General features: G+C 41.1%; 1 protein-coding gene across 1 annotated transcript in view; it reads left to right on the forward strand.

The window, feature by feature from the left end:
• VCAN (versican) overlaps positions 1–23218 on the forward strand; it is a 99036-nt gene that overhangs the window by 4747 nt on the left and 71071 nt on the right. The window contains exons 2-5 of the mRNA XM_066339648.1: positions 3576–3651; positions 8404–8775; positions 18975–19149; positions 19682–19809. Of these exons, the coding sequence (XP_066195745.1) occupies positions 3582–3651; positions 8404–8775; positions 18975–19149; positions 19682–19809 (745 nt within the window). The 5' untranslated portion in view covers positions 3576–3581. The remainder of the gene's footprint in view (positions 1–3575; positions 3652–8403; positions 8776–18974; positions 19150–19681; positions 19810–23218) is intronic.

Here is a 23218-nt window from a genome sequence, read left to right on the forward strand (position 1 = left end):
GTAGCTAGGGAAGGTAGCAGTGCTTGCAAAAATAAGAGCTGTGCTCTTTCCCCACAGAGAGAATTCCTACTGCTAATTTTTAAAGATGTGCAGTTGGTCCAGGACTTTGGTATCTATTGGTTAAAACACGCTGCACTCAGGGTTGCATCCTGTTTTGAAATGTAACACAAATTCCTACTGTAGATCCATCTGCCTATAGTAGCTGGTAATATAATGGATCAGCCCAGTTGGAAAGCAGCCAGCAGGCAACCCAAGTTTGGTCATGTCAAGTGAGGTACTTTTTTAGCAGAAGGTGGAAATTAAACACTTACTCAAGTCTTGCAGCTTGGGTTGGCAAGATTTGCTCACTGTGTCAGTAGTGTTACGGATTTCTTTTACTATGGGTATAGTGACACCAAGGAGAAAAAAATATCTTGTGGAAAAAGGTATAGTTAGATGGATTTTGGCTAATTGCAGTGGACTTAGGGGCAGTACAGCAGACTTCTGTGAAATGCAGAGTGCGGGAATGGGAAACACAAACCTGTAAGTGCAGGGATTTGGCTCTGGAGGTAACAAGAGAGCATAGCCTGCTGCAGCCTCTCCCAGCAGGAGGCAGGAGCAGTCACATCCAAGAGCCTGGAAATGTGGGCAGGAATCAGAGGGACATGAAAGCAGCAACTTTTGCCTCACCTCTGTGTCCTGAGGAGGATTTTTAGCACCAGGTTTGCAGAGCTCTGTGTCCTCCTAAGCCAGGCTGCCCTGTGGGGCTGAGCAAGGTGCTGCTGTTATGGTCTGCATGTTTGGAGAGGGTGGCAGGGGTAATTGCAGATTTAATTCTAGCAGCTGGAGTGGAGCAGCACTTGGCAACCCAGGCATGTTTATGGGAACCCACCAAGGTCTGGAGCGTGAAAACTATCCTTCAGGTGTGGAGGGTTGTGTGGGAATCACAATCCTGACCCTAAGGGCTGAAAATCAGACCATTATTCCAGGGTTTTTCATTGTTTCAGTGAGCATTTCATGATAAAGAAGATTTATAAAAAGTCAGAAGGTGGTTTTCTAAGAGTCAAGTAGGGAGTTTTGGCAGGTGTCTCATATTAAGCTTTGTGCTCAAACAATGCAATTTTTTTGAGCTATCCAAGCCCTGTGCGCAGCAGGTGTAATTCCTGTCCTAGTGAAAGGCTAACAGCCATTAGAGCCAAGAATGTCCTCTTCTGTTCCCATGGATACCTTGAAAGCTGCCCTTCCACAGTTGCCTTTCTGTTTTCATCTGTCCCTGTGGCTGTGTGTATTGTGTTTGGTGACTTGCAAGCATGGCAGTAGGGTTTGTGTTCTTACCAAACATGGAAGCAGTTGTGTTATGACAGCAATTGCAATGAGCTTCCAAGGGCAACAGTCTTCCACTGGCACATACCAGGCACTCACGTACGCCAGGCCAGAGCCAGGGAAATGAGCTAGGTGGTGGTTGCAAAATGTTACCAGCCCTGTTTAGGTGCAACACCACCATTGTCAGGAAAAAGAAAATACTTCATTCTTTTTCTTGTCCAGTTTCTTTGATTCTCTTGATTCTGGCCCCAAAAGGCAAGGTTGCCTCCAGGGGAAGGAGGGAGATAAAACTTTTGGGTAAACATGAAGAGCTAAACTTATAAACATTCTGTTCTGGACCTTGGCTTCACTGTGGATGTGGCCAGTGTGTGACGCATGGGAGTGCAGAAAATCTCAAAAGGTCTGGAGTCACTCAGCTCTCACAGGGGCCAGAACTTTGTTTTGCAGGCAGGTCTTTCACTCAGCACCTTGGAAAGTGGAGAATTCTGTCAGTCTTCTTTTCATGCTCTCATCAGAGCTCTTGTGTTACTGTAGGAACTTCACTGCAGTGGTTTTGGTGCTTGAAGCTTCCAGCAGTTTTGGGATACAAAGGTTGCTTGAAGGTCCTTCTGCACATCTGTAGACTCAGACTGACATCACTTTTTCTTTTAATTGTTGTGTAGTAATGAGGCTCATTTAAGTGTTTATCTAAGCAGGCACGTGACTCTGTATTTCAGATCTGGTCCATTGCATGCAAAGGACTTAGATGTCTGCATCTCTGATCTTGCGCAACCTCCTCGCTTATAATGACCTTCCACAGGGAGTTTGCACTAGGGCACAGTATAGAATTTTAAAGTTAGCTAATAAATAGTAACTTTTGTTTTCTTCACAAGCAGCTTGACTTGTGTAAATGTAGGAAGACATGAAAGTCTGGCTGAGTGGTGTTGGGGGGTAAGTGTTTAGGGTCTTCAGAAGAAGTTTTATGGCATGTAGGGCTTAAACTGAATGAAGTCCTCATTCTAGTTTTGGACTCAGTTGAGAAAAGTGCAAATTCCATTAAGTTCATGTTGCAAAATAAGTGATATCACTCTCTACACTCAGCTGTCCTGAATGGCTGCAGCAGAGATGGGCGTCCTTGGCAGCGTGCAGCCTGCTCTGTGGAAAGCAGCTGCATTTCTCCCTCCACACCCAGGGAATAGGTTGTAGCACATGTTTTGCACTGCAACCAGCTGGCTCTGACCATCCATGGACAGGGAATGAAATGCTCTTGGGTTTTCAGCCCTGTTGGAGGGGAAATTTTAACTTGCTTCACTGGAAAGGCTTGGTTGGAGATGTTTTGCGTCTTTCCCGTGCTGCTCAGACGTTATAGGACGTGTGCCAGTTCACACAGACTCATGTGGAGTTTGGACTGCAGCTGTGAGCTTGTGGAGAGAACTGTCCTGATGTTGAACATGTCACCAGGAGTTTTTTGAAGTTGCCTCTCTGTGTGTCTTTGCTGTCATGTTCAGTGCATCCTGTGGAGTTTTCAAAAGTGGAAATTTTAAATTGTACATGTGTGCAATGCAGGTTCCATAGTATAACACAGATGTGTAAATATCTATTAAATCTCTGCTTCACTGATCCTTAAGGCAGTTCAACTGCAAGCTCTCTTGAGCAGGAAAAACTTTCAGCTTGCTTACTTGTCCAAGTGAAGAGCTCAGGTAGCAGATTTTGCAGCAATATCAGGAAAATCAAGGTTGTGATAAAAAAAAAATTCTCAGGATTTTGACAAACTGCTGCTGACAGTAATTTCTTATATTGGGATGTTCATAGCACATATGTGTAACTATATGGATGAAGGACTATTTATAAACCCTTTATAGTTGTTGGTGTTTATGTGTCTTGCCATGCTTTTGTAACTTTGGGGGTATTTACAGGTTCAGCATGTGTAACTATGAACTGAAATGAAAACTGAGAAATAATGTTGTGAACATGCAATTTATTATTGTGTACATATGATACATGTGAAGAGCATACATGTTGGAAAGTGTAAAGGGAAGTGAGAAGGAAACCCAAAGGGAACTGACATGTCAGAAAATCACTCAGGATTCAACAACCTGAAAACCATTATAAATCTGTATAACATAGAGGCAGGTGGTCATTATAACAAATTTCCACCATAAATTGTTAAATGAAGATGCCCTGAAAGCAGGAAGGACTGCTTCTGACACCAGTGACAAATATGTGCTGAGTTACAAAATTGCTAAGGACACAGTGCAATAATAACTACTTACTCTTTTGTTCTTCATTTCTAGGTCAAGATGTTGTTAAGTATAAAAAGTATCTTATGGATGTACTCTACCTTAGTGATAACATATATGCTACCTAAAGGTAAGTCTTCTGTACATAGAACATTTAATTAAAATTAATTTAGTGGTCTAATTGGTAGGGCATTTCACAGGACTGAGGAAACAGTCAAAACTCAGGAAATTGACTTTCTTTGCCTCTGCCATGCTGCATCATGTCATTAATTTTTTTTCTGTGTTGTCCTCAAGGCATTAATGATTTATATCTGCTTGGGTTGCCATGAGCTAAGTTGGGGCAGGTTCCTTGGCTGCTGGGGTCTGGAGCAAGGAGGTGTTAGGGCAGCTGCAGGCCTTACTACCTCTCTTGGTGATTACATACTAAAACTGAAGTGTGTATCCATGTGTGGTTGCCATGGTTATTTGAAACTTTGAGTCAGGCCTTCAGTAAGGAAAATATCTCAACAGCTGCTGCAGACTCACAAAATTGGGAAAGCAGCTTTCCTGAGTCTCAAAGCAAGTTTTTCTGTATTTTCTTTCCCCCTTCTTTCCAGGAACTCCTCAAACTGATTTTAGGCTTTGGGAAAATCAAATTTACTACTTTTTTTTCCCATCTAGCTGGAACATTGTTGCTAGTAACATCTTTATGTAGTTCTGAATGATAAAGAAAAGAACTGGTTCATTAGTGAAACCAATGAAAAAAGAAATGATAATAGATTTAGAATTGATATAAGAAAGAAAGGTCTGGATCAGACCACAGACCTGACTCACTGCCTTGCACAAATGCAGAATTCAGGGATACAGGGATTGAGATGGCAGTACTGTACGTCAGGAGGAGTCACATGGATCCTTGGAGTTTTAGAATGTGGGATGGCATCTTTACATGTCTTCTCACTTACTCCACCTCTTATTGCATCTTAAATGGCTCATCTTATCTCCAAAGTGGAATTTTTGGTACTTAGGAGGTTTTTTTAATGAATGTCCCATTCTTTGGAATGCAGATCAGGTTGTAACCCATCTATTTGCCCAATTTTTTCTGAAGAAATTGAGAGACCTTGGTGTTCCTAGAACACACTATGAACTTTGTGGGGTTTCCTCTTTAAGTTGGAGGTCATTCTTTTGCCCTACAGAGTCTTAGCCATTTTCAAACTTCGGCCATGGTGAGGAGGACAAGGATGAAAGAATCTTCCTTTTTCATGGATTGATCTAATTCAGGATCCCAAATAATCTGTGGGATCAACTCATGTTCTTATCTTTTGTAAAAAAGTCAGTTGATGCAATAATATTTTTGAGTGTTAGAAGACTACACACAATCTTTATATGTATGGCTTTTGTTTAAAAATGGTCTAACAAGAAAATATATATCAGCATTTTGAAAGACAGATACTCTTCAGTTTCAACCTTTGGTTTTTAAATCCTTAGTTTGGATTTAAAATTGAAGCCTTTAAATCTTTGGTGAGACATCAATTCCCAACTTATCACTGTTGTGGTTTACAAGCTGAATCTTGTGGTCATAACCAACACTGGATTTTTGCCTACCTGTTTTGGGTGGCATTTGTGGCATAATGTTGAGTTGTGCAACATTAGAGAGATTTACATTTGCCTGGCTCCTTGTGAGTGTCTTGTAGGCCATAAAAGTAGTTCTTCATCACTCTGCATGTCTTTCTCTTATTCTGCTTGCTCAGACCACAAACCACCTGGTAAAGGACTCAGGGAAGGATTTTGTTGGTCTCAGTCTATTACCTGTAGTGGTAGACTCAGTCTATTACTGTTTCCTACAAGTTTCACTCATTTTAATTCATTATTATCTTCACTAAAAGAATTGTGATAAATGAAAAGGCTTCTCTTAGGCTCAGTGCTAGTAGCTGGATTGACAAAACACAATTTCACTGATCCTTTCTATTTCTGCTGCTAGACAGAGCAATGTACCATATGTCCCAGCAGGTTGTCAATGAACTGAAAAATGAGACACAACATTTTTCTTTTTTTTTCCCTCATAAATTTAGCTAAAAATAAATAGAATATTTTATTCTTTAAGCATGTGGGATTTGTCTGCATAGTCAGTAGCAACATTCTGTTCAGTTAAACTCAATTATGTGGGAAATTCACTCCTCTAAGCAGTGTCACATCATGCAAGGCACTCTTTTCTTCAGACTCCTTGTTCACTGCAGACCTACTGGCTTGGTCATTGTGGTTAATGTGATACAGAAGGGCAGAATTCTATTATTTTTAAAAATTATCTAGAGTCCTACTTTAAGAATTTTGTAACATTTACCACAGAACAAGTGTACACATTTTGCAGAAAGAGACTTTGATCTCAAGCAAGAATTCCTTTCTCCCCACCTCAAAAGGAGGACATGCAGCTATATGTCATTGGTCTATCACATCCCACAGATAGGGGCAGACATGGAATATAAGCTTAGCAAAAATGCTGAAGGGGAAAAAAGGTTATATGGATTAATACAAGATACTGACAACTTCTGCATTGGTCAGTAAATTCTGCTAGACCAACTAATTTGGACTGCTGCAGGAAAGCAAGCTTTTTGAAACTCTTCAGGAACATAATTTAGTCTTGTATAGCAGATATTATGTCAGCCAAATATTTTGTTTTTCTCTAGGGAAAAACTTCCTCCTCCTCCTTTCTCCTTCTCCTCTTCTTCCATCTCCTCTTCCTCCTCCACCTTCTTCTTTTCTTCTCCTCCTTCTTCCCTCCCCTCACCACAACAAATAATTTTTTATAAATTCTGATATAATGCCTTCTAAAGTTGGACAGAACTGTAGCTATGCAGAATCTTCCATTCTGGGAAGTAGTGCAACTTAGTCAGGATCTAGTTCGCATATCAGGATGGTATGTGTTGTTTGCCAAGGCTTCTAGCTTGCTGATGTGAAGACATGAATTTTAAAAGGAGGAAATTTCCTCAGGGTTCAGTGCTCATATTCCAGGTCACTAAGAATAATCAGAAACAATGCTCTTAAAAAGTTTATAAAAGTTCTGTCAGTCAGTATAATTATAATTTAGTCATTCTTCATTTAAGAAGAAAGTTCCTGTTAGGTGTATAGATGACAAGGGATCATAATAAATTCTAAATATTTTGAGACTGATTTTAATCTCCCACCTGTACAATTTGGCAGTAATTCCATCACAAATGATAGAACTGAGAATTCATTCTGTTTCTTTATCTCTAAGCACTGTAACTCTGTGAAGTTTCAACAAAATAAAGGTGGTGTAAAAGATCTTGGGTTTCATCAGTTTTGATACTGTCATCCTGACTCTATCTGAATTCTAGTTTGGTAGGCATGGATGGGAAGGACCCGAGAACTGCCATTCAGATTTCTGTGTCTTCCTTGTCAGTTAATTTTTCTCTTTTTCTGGCTAGTACTTTTTTATTGAAATCCTTGACCATTAAGCTGATGACTCTTGTATTGAACACATTTAGATAATACCATTAAGACTTTGTCTTGTGGGAAATCTGTGTCTGTTAAAAATAATCAGATTAATGAGCAACTTTCCTTTTTTCTTCTCTTTTCTTCTCCCCCGCCCATTTTTTTCTGTTTTCTTTCTTATTTTTTTTCTTTTCCCCCCCCTCTTCTTTTTTTTTTTTTTTTTTTTCTCTTCCCTTTGTGCTCCTCTTCTTTAATTCTCTCCCTTTGCTCACCCTTCCATTCCGTCCTCCAAGCTTCTACTCTCTATGGAGAGATTATATTTTTTATCACAGAGAAACAGATAATTTTCATGTGCTGGTGTCTCCTGTTTCATGTATCACTCTGTTGATGGCTGTTATTAAGTTACTATATTTCTAAACTTTATGAATCCTAGCTCCCTTCAAAATAATGATGACTACGTTCTACCCTTCAGAAATGTTAGAGTGCAGGATTGTGAAAGAGGTAAAATAGTTACTGTTGTGCATCAGCTTTTAATCTTCATTAAGCCATTATGTGTGATGAAATAACATCACATAAAAAAGGTAAATCCATCAGAATCCCTCTTTTCAGTTGCAATGTGCAGCTTGGATGAACAGTAGTCAACTTCGCCCTCAGGATATTGTCAGATGGGAGCAATTTCACTGTGAAATGTTTGCAGCTGGAGATGACATAAAAAATGATAAAAGTCCTGATCATGTCAAGTCTGAACCAAGTAGGGACTTTCTGTTTGCTTTACTTCCTCCTTTGCTTTTACATCCTGAAATATTTCATTTCTGTGATGTGTTTAAATCCCTGAGGCTACAAGGAAACAACTTCGAAAGAGTGACTATTTGGGAGACTCTCACTGGAAAGGCTTTTGTTTCAGCATGTGTGCCATAAAAAGAATTAACCCCTTAGAGAACAGTGGGGTCAGGGGTCATGGGTGCAAAGCCATGGGCTGTTTCCTTCTGAGGACAGGAACAACTGCTGTGAGGTGAGACAAGGTGTGAACTCCAGCAGCTCCCCTGCAATCAAGGTTTTGGCCAGTGAGGTAACTCATCCTTTTTAACTCAGAGTGGTCTTCCTCCTGTGAACTCAACAAGCAGCTCTTACAGTTCATCTATCACCTAAAATTTCAGACCATTTTCCAAGGGTTAATTACTTGGTGACTATAACAAATAGAGAAAATAAGTCAGAATTAAATTTTCCCAAAGACAGAAATTCTCCGTCATCAGCCAAAGATGTGCCAAGATTGATAGAAACTCATTTTCAGCTTATATTCCCCAGTCCTGTTACAAATCAGCTAAGGTTCATGGTTCATTTCAGGCTTTGCATTAGTGAATTATTAATTTACGATGAAATATATCTGTTTCTGATTTTGCTGTAACACTAATGTGATTTCTCCTTTCTCTCTCCTCTCTCTCTCCCCATTTTCTAGTTAAAGCAGAAAAAAAAACCCTGGTCAAGGCATCTCTCTCTGGAACTTCAGTCCTGCCATGCTTCTTTTCAACCACACCGACCATCTCCTCCAGCTACGCCGCGGAGTACCTCCGGATCAAATGGTCCAAGGTGGAACTGGACAAAAGCGGGAAGGATGCCAAGGAAACCACCGTCCTGGTGGCCCAAAATGGCAACATCAAAATAGGCCAGAGCTACAAGGACAGGGTGTCTGTCCCGAGCCATTCTGAGGAGACCGGGGACGCCTCGCTGACCTTCTCCAAGCTGCGCGCCAGCGACGCTGGGGTCTATCGCTGCGATGTCATGTATGGAGTGGAGGACACGCAGGGCATTGTCTCTCTGACTGTTGAGGGTAAGGACCTCTGTATTTCATTTGTAGCCAACAGTGATTCCAGTTAAAGCAGCGAAACTTAGTAATTAACACAAAACTAGAGAGGATTTAAAGGAGTGTCTTTAGAGATTTGCCCTTTGAGTAGGTGAAAAGAAGTAATTTATGATGGAAGGGATGAAAATTTAGGATTAAAACAAGCCACGGAAGTTGTGGTTGGCCTGTCTTGATGTCTCAAACTATGCCACCAAAAGTGGGAGCCACTCTTTCTGAGAAAGGAACATTAAGCATGAAGGAAGTGCTTCTTTTTGCCCAGTAACATATTTTGGATGGGCAGAAGGAAAACTCACCTAGGAGAAGCTGCATAAAAGAAATAAGGAGATGTTTGCTAAATGTGGGGCAGGCAGTGATAACAGTTTGCTTGTCATCTCTATTAGGAAAAAGCCTCCAAAATTTTGAGAGGGAGAACTCTATGTGTTGAAAGACAGAAGAGACAGGAGTTTCAGAACTGTTGATTATCAAGTCCAAACATTAACCCAGCTCTGCCATGTTCACTACTAATCCCGGCCCCCCAGTGCCACATTCAAACATTTTTGGAACTCTCTGAGGAGTGATGACACCCCTGCTTCCCTGGCAAGTGTATTCTAATGTATGACCACCTTTCCAGTGAAGTTCTAGTTCCTGATGTCCAGCTTGACCCTCCCCTGGCACACTTTGATTCTGTTCCCTAGGAGCAGAGCCGACCTCCCCCGTCCAACCCCTTCTATCAGGGAGTTGTGCAGATCCAGAAGGTCCCCCCTGAGCCTCCTTTTCTCCAGGCTGAGCCCCTTTCCCAGCTCCCTCAGCTGCTCCTGGGGCTCCAGACCCTTCCCCAGCTCCGTTCCCTTCTCTGGACACACTCCAGCCCCGGAATTCCCTGTCGTAAGGGGCCTAGAGCAGCCTCCAGGATTCGAGGTGGTCCCTCAGGGTACCAGCACAGGAACAGGCACTGCCCTGTGGCTGGGTCAACTCAGGTGCCATTGGCCTCCTGCCTCCCTGGGCACCTCTGGGCTCATGTCCAGCTGCTGTCACCAACACCCTCAGAGCCTTTCCCACCTTTCCAGCCCCTCTGCCCCAGCCTGGAGTGTTCAGCTGGTTTAAGCAAAACAAAAGAGGAAGGCCGAACGAACATATGATGTGTAGGTGTTTCTCCCCTTAGAAATTGCTCATGGAACATAGCACAGAGGCTGCTCCAGAGCTCCATCGGGCTGGCACTGAGCCTGAGCTAACAGGCTGTGCTGAAAAGCATGGCATTAACCCAGGCTCTGTGCTATGCACAGGCAAGTTCTGGACCCAGGTTTCTCCCTGTGCTTAGAACAACACTGGGCCGTGTGGATGGATCTCCTTGTAGGAGCCCCCTTGCTTTGGACCCTGCCTTGCACACCCCTTTGCAGCTTGGTGTTTTTTGGAAGTTCAGTATTTACTCAGGTGGATGAATCCCAAAACAAACATTAATATCTGCTGCTGGAAATCATGTCTTTGGCTCAGGCTTTTTCGGTGAGCTTAATAATGTATTGTTCTTCCAGTACCTAACTTAATGTGAACAGTCTGTTGGCATTCATTTCACAAAAGGATTCAAAGGTGTGGCCTTAATTTGGAAATATAGTAAATCAGTGTAGCCATTAATGTCTGCATAACTCCACAAACTGTTCGGTCCTAATAACAAAAGCAAAAGAAATCCTAGTTTGAACATTACTTTTCATAACAGGTCTACCTGGCATTCCTTATCCCTTTTCAAGTGTTCTGTTGACTACATGTCTATATCCAGGAGCAGCAGATGTTTATGAAAATAAATATCAGATCATTTATGGTGATACTGTAGCTTTTGTAGTTGCTGCTCTTGGAAAAATGCTGCAAAGTGTTGAACTGATTAGATTTATGATTTATCTCAGTGAAAATTTTACTCCGTTTTCTTTCTGCAACTGTTCTTTTCATAACTACTTTAATGTCAGAATTTCAGGAGAGGAAAAAAGCTGAGTCTTGATCCAAATGGAAATTTCGTTTGCTAGACCATCATTTGTTCCATCCATTCTCAAATGGATGGCACAAATGGCATTTATTAGACTCATAAGGAATTCATGTAAATGTTCCTGTTAAAATCTTATGTTTCATTCTCCATGGTTTCTTATGATTTCAGCTTTTATTTATAAACAAAAAACCCTCCAAAAACATTAGTCATGAACACAAATTATTCCTGCTGTTTCTTTTTGAACCTGCACCCCAAAGTGACACCATTTGAAGAGACGTGATCCCCTGCACTCCCCTTTTGTGTATTCTGCAGTGCCTGTCCTGACTGGGGCTCAGGGAGGTATTTCCATGTTAACTGAGGTAGTTCCAGAGCTGATGGATAGCCTGGTTCAGCACTGTGGTTTGGTCAGCTCTCCTGGGTGGAGCAGGGCTGCTGAAGCTCTGGTAAAATTATCACCAGTTTTTTAATTCTGCTCATTTTTTGCTCAAATTAAATAGGCCAAAACTTTTCGGCAGAGTTCTGCTGAAGCAGGTGTAATTCCCCTTTTGCCATTATGATGAATTTATGGAGTTTTTTTAATGCTTCTTTGGGTATTTTTAAACAATTTCAGGACTTTTGTTCAATGTATTTTCAGGGTCTCTGTTTGTTTTATGGACACTTCCTAATTTTAAACTTTCAAACAAAAAGCATAATGCAGCATCAATGAAGCCAGGAAGATAGGATTAGATGGCTGGTCTGCTTGTTTTTCAAATTAACCTTTGTAGCATAATAGATAGCTGGGAGAGCTGACTTGAATAAAATGACTGTAATTGCCATTTCTCTCCTTTAGGTATCTGGGAATACAGAACTGCTATTGAACATACTGTGTATTAAATAAATATATTTTACCAGTAATAGAATGTATTGTGAATGAAAAATGGGATTTCTGGGGAAAAATAATTTTCTCAGTAGCATAAGATTTTCCCAGGTTAAGCTGAATGGTGGGTATTAGTCACTGAAAGTAGAACTTCCAATGACTAATTATTTATTTTGGCTGGGTCTCAAGCCCAAGACTGTACAGAACTCGTAACTGTGAACCTACTTTTTTTCCCATTTAGCTATCACAACAGACAAATTTGATAACTTGTGTGCAAATATCCAGTCAATTTGCTGGTTTAGATGCCAAATGAACTTCTGAAGTCAGATTCATATGTTATTAGCAACAAACTGTTCAGACAAAAGATCTGGCTGTCCCAAAGTCCTATTCCAATGAAAGCAGCTGATATCAAAGTGCAAACTTAAGCATTTACCCTATTGCTGTCAGAGACCTGTCACCCATGGAATTACCCACACTGACACTTTCGTTATTTTATCCTGAACAGATATGGATTTGGTTTTTCCCATTTGTTTTTTGAATGTCTGTAGATTTTCATTATCCATGGATGGACTCCTGATTAAGCCGCCACTTAACCACAGCTGGTTATCTTAGTTATCATTCACAAGGAAGATACATTTCATCACACACATTGTCTTTGTCTCTGCAGTACATATTTCTGCTGCATCCTTTTTTGACAGGTAAAGGTTTTCTAAACAATGACAGGATCTTGGAAATTGGTGTAATTCTGTGGCCTTCCTTTGCCTTGGTTATAGGAATTAATGATGCCAGCTACTTGGGTATCAATAGGTGCTTATATTTAGAAATAGATGATCTTTAAGGTCCCTTCCATCCCCAACAATTTCATGATTCTGTCTCAGAGACATCATCAAGGCACTGTGAGTTCACATGGGATCCTTTATCTGCTGAGCATTGCTTGGCTGTGTGTGCATCAGAGATCAAATATTTTCATCTGAATATCTGCTTGTGTGTCTCATCTTAAAGCAAAAAACCTGAATTGCTTTGTTTAATTCTAGGAAAGTGGGCAGTTGTGTTTTGGCTGGGATGGCTCTGTGCGCACAGCTCTAGGGATCTGGGAAAGTGAGAGCAAAGTGTAGGAGAAGGATGACATGTTGGGTTATTTCATCCAGTTTTCCTTTGGCTTTGCAAGTCTCCGCGTTTTGTGCTGAGCCATATGCGCAAACCCAGCAGAGAAGACCCATCCACAGGGGCCTGGTGCTCTCCACACTTCACCCCTGAGATCAGGGTTAATATTTTGCATTTTGCACTTGCTGAGGGTGTAAGAGGAAGGAGAGAAACGCTTAATTTTAGCCCATGCGGGAAGTAAGGTGCCTGCCTTAGTCATTATTCATGCCTGCAGGGCTGTCCTTGGGACAGGCAGCTCTGAAAGATCACTGGAAGGGCACTTGCCTCACACTGGATATCCCCTTTCCTGTTATTGATCATGGAGAATGCTTTCCTGACACTCTGGTTGCTGCTATAATTATATTGACCTCCCAGACAGGGATTTTTTGTGTTCAAAATGGATCTAACAGCATGGGAGTGCTTCAGCTTCTCGCGAGGAGAGGAATGAAGAATCTTAGAACATGGAGTCGGAAGGGACCCACTAGGCTCATCCAAGTCCAGTCCTGGATATGTAGAACAAGTATTTCATACTTATTTTCACTTCCACGTATTTTCTTCTCTGCCTTCTGTGTGTGTTCCTCCCAAATTTTCCCTTTGTCTCAAAATCAACTCTTCCTTTGTCAGATTCTGTAATTTGATCTTTGTACAGCATTTTGTCCTTTTCTTCTAATCTCTCTTAGTGTTACTAAGCCCATAATTCTAACTGTTTCACACTGGGAGTCCTTGGCCTCTCAGCTTTTGGATATTCCTGGGTGAGGTAAGCTCTCTGCACTAAATACCCCATGTCACCAATTAGGGAGATTAATAGATGACTCTTTTAGACTCAACTTGTAACTTTCATGTGAAGCAACCTTGGGTGAGTTGAATTCCAGGAAGGATTTTATAAAAAGTATTGATGTACCTTTCTGTGTCTGCATTTATTTCTTTTCTCTAGTTGTAATGAAGTCCACTTTTAGAAAAAATATTTGAGCTACCTTGTAAAAACTTGACCTAGAAATGAAATTATACAATATATTTCATTCTGGAACATTTCTGAATATTTAATGAAATACTTGTTTTGTATGGTGCTATGATATTGGGCAATTAAGAAAACCATGTATGATTAAATATATTCAAAATTAAGAACTCTGAACAAACCAGTCATTTGAGTTGATTTTTTGTTTTCCTCCTCGGAGATAAATGGATTTAAAGGAATCAAAGTGGCAAATGGGATCCTTCTAGTTTACTTACTCTTTTGTCATAGCTTCTCAGTGATACTTCTTTTTTTACCAAAAATGAGAAGACTTTATTCTTTTCTAACTGATATTTTGGGAATTCACTCTTTTCGTGGGCCTCATTTACTCAGCTTCTGTTTGATTTTGCTGCAAATCTGAAAGACTTATTTTTCCCCCCAACTTTTTTTTGTGTTTTGTGTTTAAAGCCTGTAAAGACAGTCCCAGGCTTAAGATACTGATCTTGTTAATGGAAAGAAACAAGAATTAGGGAGGCAGCTGTAGATGGTAATTCCCATTTTCATTTTTATGCAAACTTGTCTTTCCTGCAAGCATTATAATGATAATAAATGGAAGTTGTCTCCGATGTGGGAATGCTGCCACTTCAGTGATGCTGTTAGCACTGGGAGATGGTGTGCTGACAACCTAATTGATCTATTCTCGCTGCAGCAGAAATCCCCTTCTTTAATTTTAAGTAGGCATTTGAAGAGCTGCTTTTACCTAATCTTTCGGATTTACCTGTCTTGAAACCTTGCCACCTCTTGATGTTGAACTTCCGTGTAAATTACCATGGGTTGCGGCATTTTTCAGCTCGTGTTTTACTCTCCTGCCTCATGGATCCCGAGAAATCCTCCTGGCATGCGAAGAGCATAGCTGGTAGCGGCCATCAAAGGATGGCAGAGGGAAATTAATTTCTGGGTGATAAAGACCCAGGGTCTACATGCAAAGCGTGCCAGGGAGAGGGAAGGAAGTGTTCTGGCCAAGCTGCTGTGTCTCTCTCGTGTAGAGTTTGGGAGCATGGCAGCCTCTGGGTGAACAGGCTGGGATGGTTCTGCCTCGGGCTGGATGCAGGAGCTTGCTTGGTAGAGTAATAAGGGATAAAACCACAGGCGAAGCTCAGCATTGATCCCTCCTCTCATGATCTGGAGCTGTTCATAGGAGTCCTTGTGCCCTTCCACCTGCGTGCTGTGAGGCTGGACACAAACACACTGCACAGGGAGCAAAGTGTGAGCTGTTGCAGGAAGTGTCTGTCCCTGGCAGGGCCGGGGGAAGACACTTTCCCTCTCCACTGTGAGTTCCCTGAGGCACTTGGCAAGGCGAGCCTCTTCTCAAGTTGCCAAAGCCCAAGACAGGGATCAGAAGATGGGTGCAAAGCCTAGAGGGAGAGACACAAACGAATTATTCATGCAGAGAAGTGAAAATGCTGCCCTATTCCCTCCTTTTCATACAGCGCTCAGTCCTGTAACCCATAGTTTTGAGGTGTATTTGTAATGTAAATTGCCTTCTGCATTAAGGCCAGGGAGGATCTGAGCTATGAACTGAACTGTGTGGTAGCTCTGGCTAGTGAGGCGGGGGTTATTTCAGGAGTCTGCACCGCAGCGTCCAAGGTCTGACGACAAAAATTAACAGGATAACAAGCACTGGTATCACAATCTTTTCCCTTTAGGTATTTGCTATGTGAGGCAACTTCTGAGATTCAGGCTTTATGTTGCCACATCCAACACTGCATGTGGCAGCAGCGTGAGCTCACTAGTGAAAGTGAACTGTAATTTATTAGCCATCCAGGAGCTAATAAACTGGCTTCCCCCTGCAGTTCCACAGGGTTTTGATGCATGATATACAATAAAGCTGCAACCCAAAGGGGTGTAACCACAGAACGAGGTTCTCACCCACGGAAACCCTTGTTTGTTAAAAGTTAAACACATTTTTATTTTCTGGTCTAAGACATGAGATAAATGACGAAAAGGCGTTCACCCTTGCTCTGACAGAAGTGAATTTTGGATGCTACAAATTGCTTTCCTATGAGTGCTCTTTCTTACTGCTACTCCTTCCTGTAATTACACTGACTTTGTTTGCCAGATGTTCAGTGACAACATTATACCGCTGTACTCATTTCTCCAGTTGCTTTATTTGTTCCGAGGACAACTCCTTGCCTTTTCTTTTGGGGAGGAAATAGACAAAGGGGAGGAGGGAGGAGGGGGGGGGAATCCTTTACAAATGTTTTAAAGTGCAAAGACCGGGACAATGGGTTTTGCCCCTCTCTCTGTCCAACTGAAACAATGGAAGTCCTGCACTTTAATCTTCTTAGCCCCAGGGGTCTTCTAATTATTGCAGCTGTTGCACAGGCTTATGCATAGTGACGTCCTCCTTCCCATTCATCTCGGAGGCTCTTTCATGTCCATTAGCTCCTCACTGGAAACGGAGGAGCCTGCAGCTCTGAGAATAGGTGAAGTTTACCTTGTGGATCAGGGCGCGGAGAACAAAGCATTCCCCGAGTTCCTTTCCAGGATTTACAAATGACCAAAGGCTCTTCTTTGCCTCTGCGAAATACACTTTTAATTGGCTGGGATATTAACTCTTTAGTCCTGCCTTGTTCAGGTGCCACACGACTGTGCCAGGGTAGGAAGGGCAGTGTGCTTCCAACATGGAAAAAAACGAAGGAATGAGAGCTGAAATAGCTGATTGTGGAAAATACACTCACATGTTTAAGCAGCAGGAAGCTTTTAAAAAAATAACATACAGATTTAGAAAAATATGTTGCCATCCCCTCTAAGGTAACAAAGCTTTTGGTGGCTGTAATGAGAAGCAGAAACTCTTGTGCCCAGTTTGAAATCATATACTATGACTTAAGCAATCTCGTAAAAAATGATAAAAAAGAGACAGTGAATCCAAATCCACACAAAATACATTTTAATTAAGATTAAAACAACAAATCAAATTGACAAATTGCTTCATATACTTGGGCATTTCTGACTCAGCATCAAATATACAAAAATGCCAATGTTATATATAAAAAAATGTTTGTATATGTTCAAAAATAACATATAATAAAGTCAAATGCACAGCTTGTGAATATTATTATGGGTTCATAGTTATGAAACAGGGTAAATATTTTATCTGCTTCTGTTGGGAGCTCTGTAAAAGTTGTTCATTTTTCAATTCTAGATCCAGAACACCAAGCAGACCACCTGAACTCCTGTTTTTATTTACTGCTGTGCTACTAATATAGCAATCCTCATTTGTACCAGCAGGTGCTCTGCTCATAGGTTCAACCACTGCTACTAAATTCTGAATATATTAAAACATATATTTTTATGCACACCACATGTTAAAACAATATAAATCTCCAGATAATATTTTTTGCAATTTTAAGGTTTAAATGCTGACATTGCCTAGCTCTGTGTTCTGAGGCGGTTTAGCAGTGAGACTGTGGGGAGTAGGGTGTCCCCCATCCACATTGGAATGCTCCTGTGACTCCCAAAGGAGCTCCTTTGGCGTCCCAGCACAGGATGAAGATGCCCTTTGGAAGCTGTCCCTGTTCTCTTCTTGTTCTTGAAATCTGCCCAGAAGTTGTTTGGAACGGTGTTGTGGGGTCTGAGCCAAATAATGAAGTGAAATAACCTAGCAATTTAACATCCTTAATGACTGAATTTCAAGCACCTGGAAAGTTTAATGTAATGATGCAAACACAGGCATAATTTTCCGGGGTGTATTCTTCACTTATTATTGTTGCCAAACAACACTTGAATCCATTTGAAGCTGAAATTACACTGTTGCTTGGAATAAGCTCTTTATGATAGGTTTTGTCAGTTTTGAAAGGCTTTTTATGGGGATGCTGGTGGTCTTCATGCTTCCAGATAGTGGTTGCAGCTGGTGTGTGACTCCCTATTAAATGATGAAACAAGGGGATTCCCAGCCTTTTGTCTTTTATTTCCTGTTTTTCTGCAAGTGGCTTTGATAAAAAAAATGTTTGATGGCTGAGTAGTTTTCAGGTAATATTCTCTGTATTAATTTCTTAGTGAATCACGATGAGAAGAATAAAGTGTACTCTCTATTTATTTGCCATGTGCAGATTTTTGACGACTGGCAAAATTTTACTGAATTTGTCTGCATAAGAAAAATATTTCTAAATAAGTTGGCAATTTATGCATCAACTATTTTCTAAGTGACCCGTATTTCGACTTGTTTGTAAACTAGCAGACTTTTTTTATCTTTCAACAATGCTCTAATAGTAAAGACATGTTGTAAAATTAATTATTGCTACAGTATCACCACTTTCCCAGGCTTTATTACAGTACGTTGTTTCCTCATCATGAAGTACTCTAGTAAAACCATCAGAGAAAAGGAACATTTAATGGTTTAGGAGCTTGTTTTGTTTTGGTTTGATTTTTTCCCATCTGTGGATGTTTTATGGCGTTGAAATGCTTCTGAGGATTTTAGAATGCAATTAGTCAGGTATTGCAAGGGACATGCCTTTGATGCTAAACTGTAAAAGACAGCGGTAATAGGAGGAAATGATTTTGTAAGGTGGGATGACTGTTTTCTGCCACTTCAGTCCTGTTTATGATTTGTTCTAGTTGTTGAGCTGTTGTCAGATTCAGTGGGAACTATATGTGTGTAGAAAACAATGTGGCTTATAGACAGATCCTGCATTAAACAAAACCATCTTCACACCAGGCCTCCCTCTGCAAAGGTCTGATGTGCTCCAGGAACTGCTGAAATTGTCAAGGTCCTTTTCGGAACCAGAAAAAACCCATGGTTTGTTTTCCTTGTACCATTTGTGGTGTGTGCAGGAAAATATGGCTATGGAAAAATGACCAAAATCCATAAACTATATATTAAACTATAAACTATATATTTGTAGAGATCTTTGATGTGTAGAAATGGACACCAGGCTCATCACTGATTAACAAATCTGCTTCCAAAAAGCACATTTTGGGGGGTATTTTGTCATTCCTGGTAGCAGCCACTAGAGGGGGAACATCATTTATACCATAACATACCATATCATTTATATTGTAATAACTCACCTTTTTGTACTATGTTTCATTCTACCCATCAGTTTTCAGCATTGTAACAATGCCTAGGTAAAGTTACAGAGTGGTGATGGTTGCAGAAACTATGCAAAATTTGCCACTGACAGGCAGTTTTTGGGTTACAGAGTGGTGATGGTGACAGAAGTAACTCAAAATGTGCCACTGACAGGGTTTTTTTGGGTTCTCAGGTGTTGTGTTTCACTACCGGGCTGCCACGAGCAGGTACACCCTGAATTTCACCCAGGCTCACCAGACCTGCCGGGACAACGGTGCCGTCATGGCCAGCCCAGACCAGCTGAAAGCAGCCTACGAGGATGGGTTTGAGCAGTGTGATGCTGGATGGGTGTCTGACCAGACTGTCAGGTGAGGCTTTCAAAATGCCCCTTCATGCTTTTCCCCAAAATTTGTGTGCCTTGCCTCTGTAGACATAAACTGCCATAACAGATATGGAGTGGCTACCTAGAACAGAGATTAGATGAGACTGAAAGAATAAAACAGGTATTTGTTGAAGGCCTTCAATAGATTTACCTTGGGCATTCAAAAGCCTCCCAGAGGCTACACCCAAGCCAGATGATGCTTGTAAGTTTTTCACACAATTTTAAGTTTGGTCCATTTACATATCAGGGGTTAATCCTCCAATTACAACTTCAGGTTATGAAGTCATGTACCCCCCAGTTTGCTCCCCCCAAATTCACTTTTGTTTATACTGTTTGGGGCCTGAGGTTGTCCTTGGATTTCAGGCCTAGAGGAATTATTTTGTTTGACCAAATTGTGAAGAACAGTAAGTAACATTCCATATGGAGTTTAGAGTTATTCACTAATGCAGTACAGGATTTGAAAAATATGAAGGCTAAAATCTTAAGGCATCGTAATGATAAATTTTCTGCATTCCCAGGTATCCAATTAGACATCCAAGAGTTGGCTGCTTTGGAGATAAGATGGGAAAGAAAGGAGTCAGGACGTATGGGCGCCGCTTCCCTAACGAGACTTATGATGTTTATTGCTACGTGGAGCGCATGGAAGGTGAGATGGGTCTGCAAAGCCTGGAAATGCACTGCAAGGCTTAAAAAGTAACTGGGGAGCCTAACGTGGAAGAGCAGAGAAGGAGAAAATTCCATTTAAAATAAGTATTGGCTGCTCTGGATCTGAAGGGAATCGCTCAATGGAGGGAACCTATAGTTTGTGGTCATGCCAGTCCTAAATAAAGGCTGGTGTGGAGTCTACAAAGAGGCGGTCTGCTGCCTATAGTTAGTGCAGTAGATCTCACAAAAGTTGCTGTTGAAGTGTCTTATTTTTTGAATGTTATATAAAAGTATTTTCAAAGAAATGCATTTGATTTTTGAGAAACTACATATGATACATAGTATATACAAGGATAGTATATACAATGAAAGTATACACAAGGATAGATGTAGTATATGTGCTAAATGTATTATAGTTCATTAAGCATGTAACTAAGGCTTTTTATATGTCCATGGCATAAAATTAGACAGATAGTGAATTGCCATCTGTGTTTAATAGTACCTTTTTAATAATGGGCCATCTCAGATTCTGGAAGAAACAAGAAAAAAAAACACTTTGTAGTTTCTGGTCTTGTTTAGGAAAATAATTAGAGAGATACTTCGCATCCAGGACTAAAATGCATTTTCCACTTACTACAGTGCCCTGAGTGTATCACATTGCTTCTGTTTGACAAGTTTTTATTCATGCCAGTTCCACATTTCCTTTCTATAAAACCCCCTGACAATTCCTGACTAAACATCTTCAGGGGTGATCCTTGGCTGTTACACATTTAATGTAGTGCTCCTAAGTCAGCAGAACAATAAATCAGCCTTGCCTCTGGGCAAGCCTGCCTTTGTAGGTGTATATATATATATTTTTAAAAAGCAATTGCAAAATGCAGGTGCTCAGTGTTTGCTTGTAATCTGTTTTGGATAAGATATAGATTAGAGCATGCAAATTTTTCTCCTGCTGGTGACTTATAGAGCTAAAAACTAAAAAGCTGAAAAACTAAAAACTGAAAAGCTAAAAACTGACCACTGAAGATCTGTCCTAGAAAATTTGGAGATTTATGGGATACAAGTAACACAGGTATTGCAAAGTCTCCAGAAAACATAAATACTTGAGAATTTGTAACTTGAACTTGAAAATTAAGTGACAGAACTTTGTTAGTTCTTTTCATTGTCTTAATTTTAGTTATGTCCTTTTTACATCTGTCAGCCATCAGCACCTGTGAACATCTACAATTTGTGGCATTTGATCTTCCATCAATCCTTGATGGGCTTGGATTCTGAATCTCCTCTAAATCAATGCTTTTAAATTCCGTTTGTGTCTTTCCTAGCTTACAAAAAGAAGGTTTAGTAAAAAACCTAATCTGCATAATTGCTGGGTGAAGACCAATCCCTTGTTCCTTTCCCTCTTCAAGGACAGAAAAGTATCATTAATACAGAGGAGATTGCCTTGGGTGCATGTGAGCCAGCAGTTTCTCAAGGTCCAAAGATATCATGAACTTTCAAAAATAAAACTTAAGTCAAAACTGAAGCAGCTTTCACTGAGGCTGATGGTCTCTTTGCTTGGAACAATCTGGAACCATCTGGAACCAGACTGTTGCATGGTTGAAAGGGGCTGCAGTGACTGTGCAGTCCTCATGGATGAAAATGTACAGATCCTCAATTTCTCATGGACATTAATTGGTTCTTCATTGTAAAATTTCATTTGCCAGGATTTATGACCTAGTTTCCCTCTCTGGCTGCATCTACACTTCAGTCGCACTGCTGTGACATATCAGCTGGACTGTGCTGACATGATCTGCTTGCATATGAAACATCCAAATTTTAACAAATATATAAGCTAGAGCACAACATTGTGAGAAGGTTGATTTGGTGAGATTTGGTTCATTATATTGCATTCATTATATTGAACAAGTTTAATGCTGTTGTGGTTTCACATTCTCCAAATTTCGTTTACCAACTGGGAGATAGGATTTTGAGAGAAAAAGGCAAAACAGGCACAACTTAGAAGTAAAAACAGATAGATTTTTATTAACATACACTAAAGAAAAAGAGAAAAAAAAGAGACATTCAAACACCTTCCCCCCCACCTCCTTCTGCTCATTTTCCCACTAAACACAGAGAGAAAACTATGATTTTCACTAAGTTGCCACCATTTAAACATGATCCTACTTCACCTTGGGAGAGGAGCCTCTCTGGAGTTGTGGAGAACACGCCACAAGAAAAAGTCTGGTGGCTTTCAATGCCACAGATCTGCAACTGCCTGGAATTTTTGCAGATTCTGTGCAGTCCCACCAATATAACAGTTTCCCAAGCTATTTATGGGTTTCCGCATGTTTGGAGTGTCATTTTAAGAATGCTTTTCTAGTACAAAACAAGGATTCTCTTCTATCTCTAAAAGCGCTAGTATCTCAAAAGAAATAGAGACCTCCTTATTCTTTCCCAGGAGCTGGGGACATAGTATATTCAACATTCTCCATTAAAACCCATGTATATCAGTACACACAACCCTTTGGCTAGAGCTTGCATTCCCCCAAGCAGCATTATGATATTACAAAAACAGTCCATTTCCCCATAATTCACATCCAGAGAAGTCAGGTCAAAAACGTCCATTTCCTCCATCCCATCTTCAATAGTCTTTCTAAGTTCTTGCACTGACTTTGCCTCAATGCTGTCTCTCTACATTTCAAATCACTCTGTCTTCCATGGAGGAGGGAAAAAGGGCTAATGTCTTTGCCCAGAGTCTTTTTTTCCTCCTCTCCAGCTGACTCCCGGAACTTCAAGGCTGCAGGTGATGTGAGGGAGGAAGGGGGAGTGAGGGAGCATGCTCAGGAATGCTGATGGATGAAACCTCCTCCACCCCTGGTCAGATCTAAAGCAACTCAAACTTGGATCAGCTCCCTGGAGCTCTGGAGAAAAGTTCTCAAGAGTCTCTTGTCCTTCGGACCAGAGGCTCCAGCAGCCAAGCTAAGAGCCTGGCCACTGTGGCCCCTGGCGCAGGGCCAGCCCTGCCCATCTGCAATCCTCCTCTCCCCATCAGAGGAGCCAGGGAAGGGGAAGAGAGAAGACGCGGCCAGCCCCAGCTGCTCTCCCACAGGCAGGGCTCCCTCTCGAGGCCTGGCACAGCCTGAACTTCTGACTTATGAGGTGATGTTAGCTCCTTGCCAGCTGGAAAAGGAAAGGGCCGAGTCACCTGGGACTTTTGATTTAAGGCTGGGTTTCTAGAGGCATAGAAAACATTGTTATTTGTCAGCCAAGCTGTCAATCCATGCTAGAACTTCCTTAGGAAAAAACCCCTTCCACATTCGTGCTAAACCACACAAATGCCAGATTATAATAATAGCCAAAGACACACCCCAACTTTTCCCTATTGTTGCTGTTGGGTTTTTTTGTTGGGTTGGTTTTTTGTTTGTTTGGGTTCC

The sequence above is a fragment of the Sylvia atricapilla genome, chromosome Z (genome assembly GCF_009819655.1).
Source record: "Sylvia atricapilla isolate bSylAtr1 chromosome Z, bSylAtr1.pri, whole genome shotgun sequence".
Lineage (NCBI taxonomy): Eukaryota > Metazoa > Chordata > Aves > Passeriformes > Sylviidae > Sylvia > Sylvia atricapilla.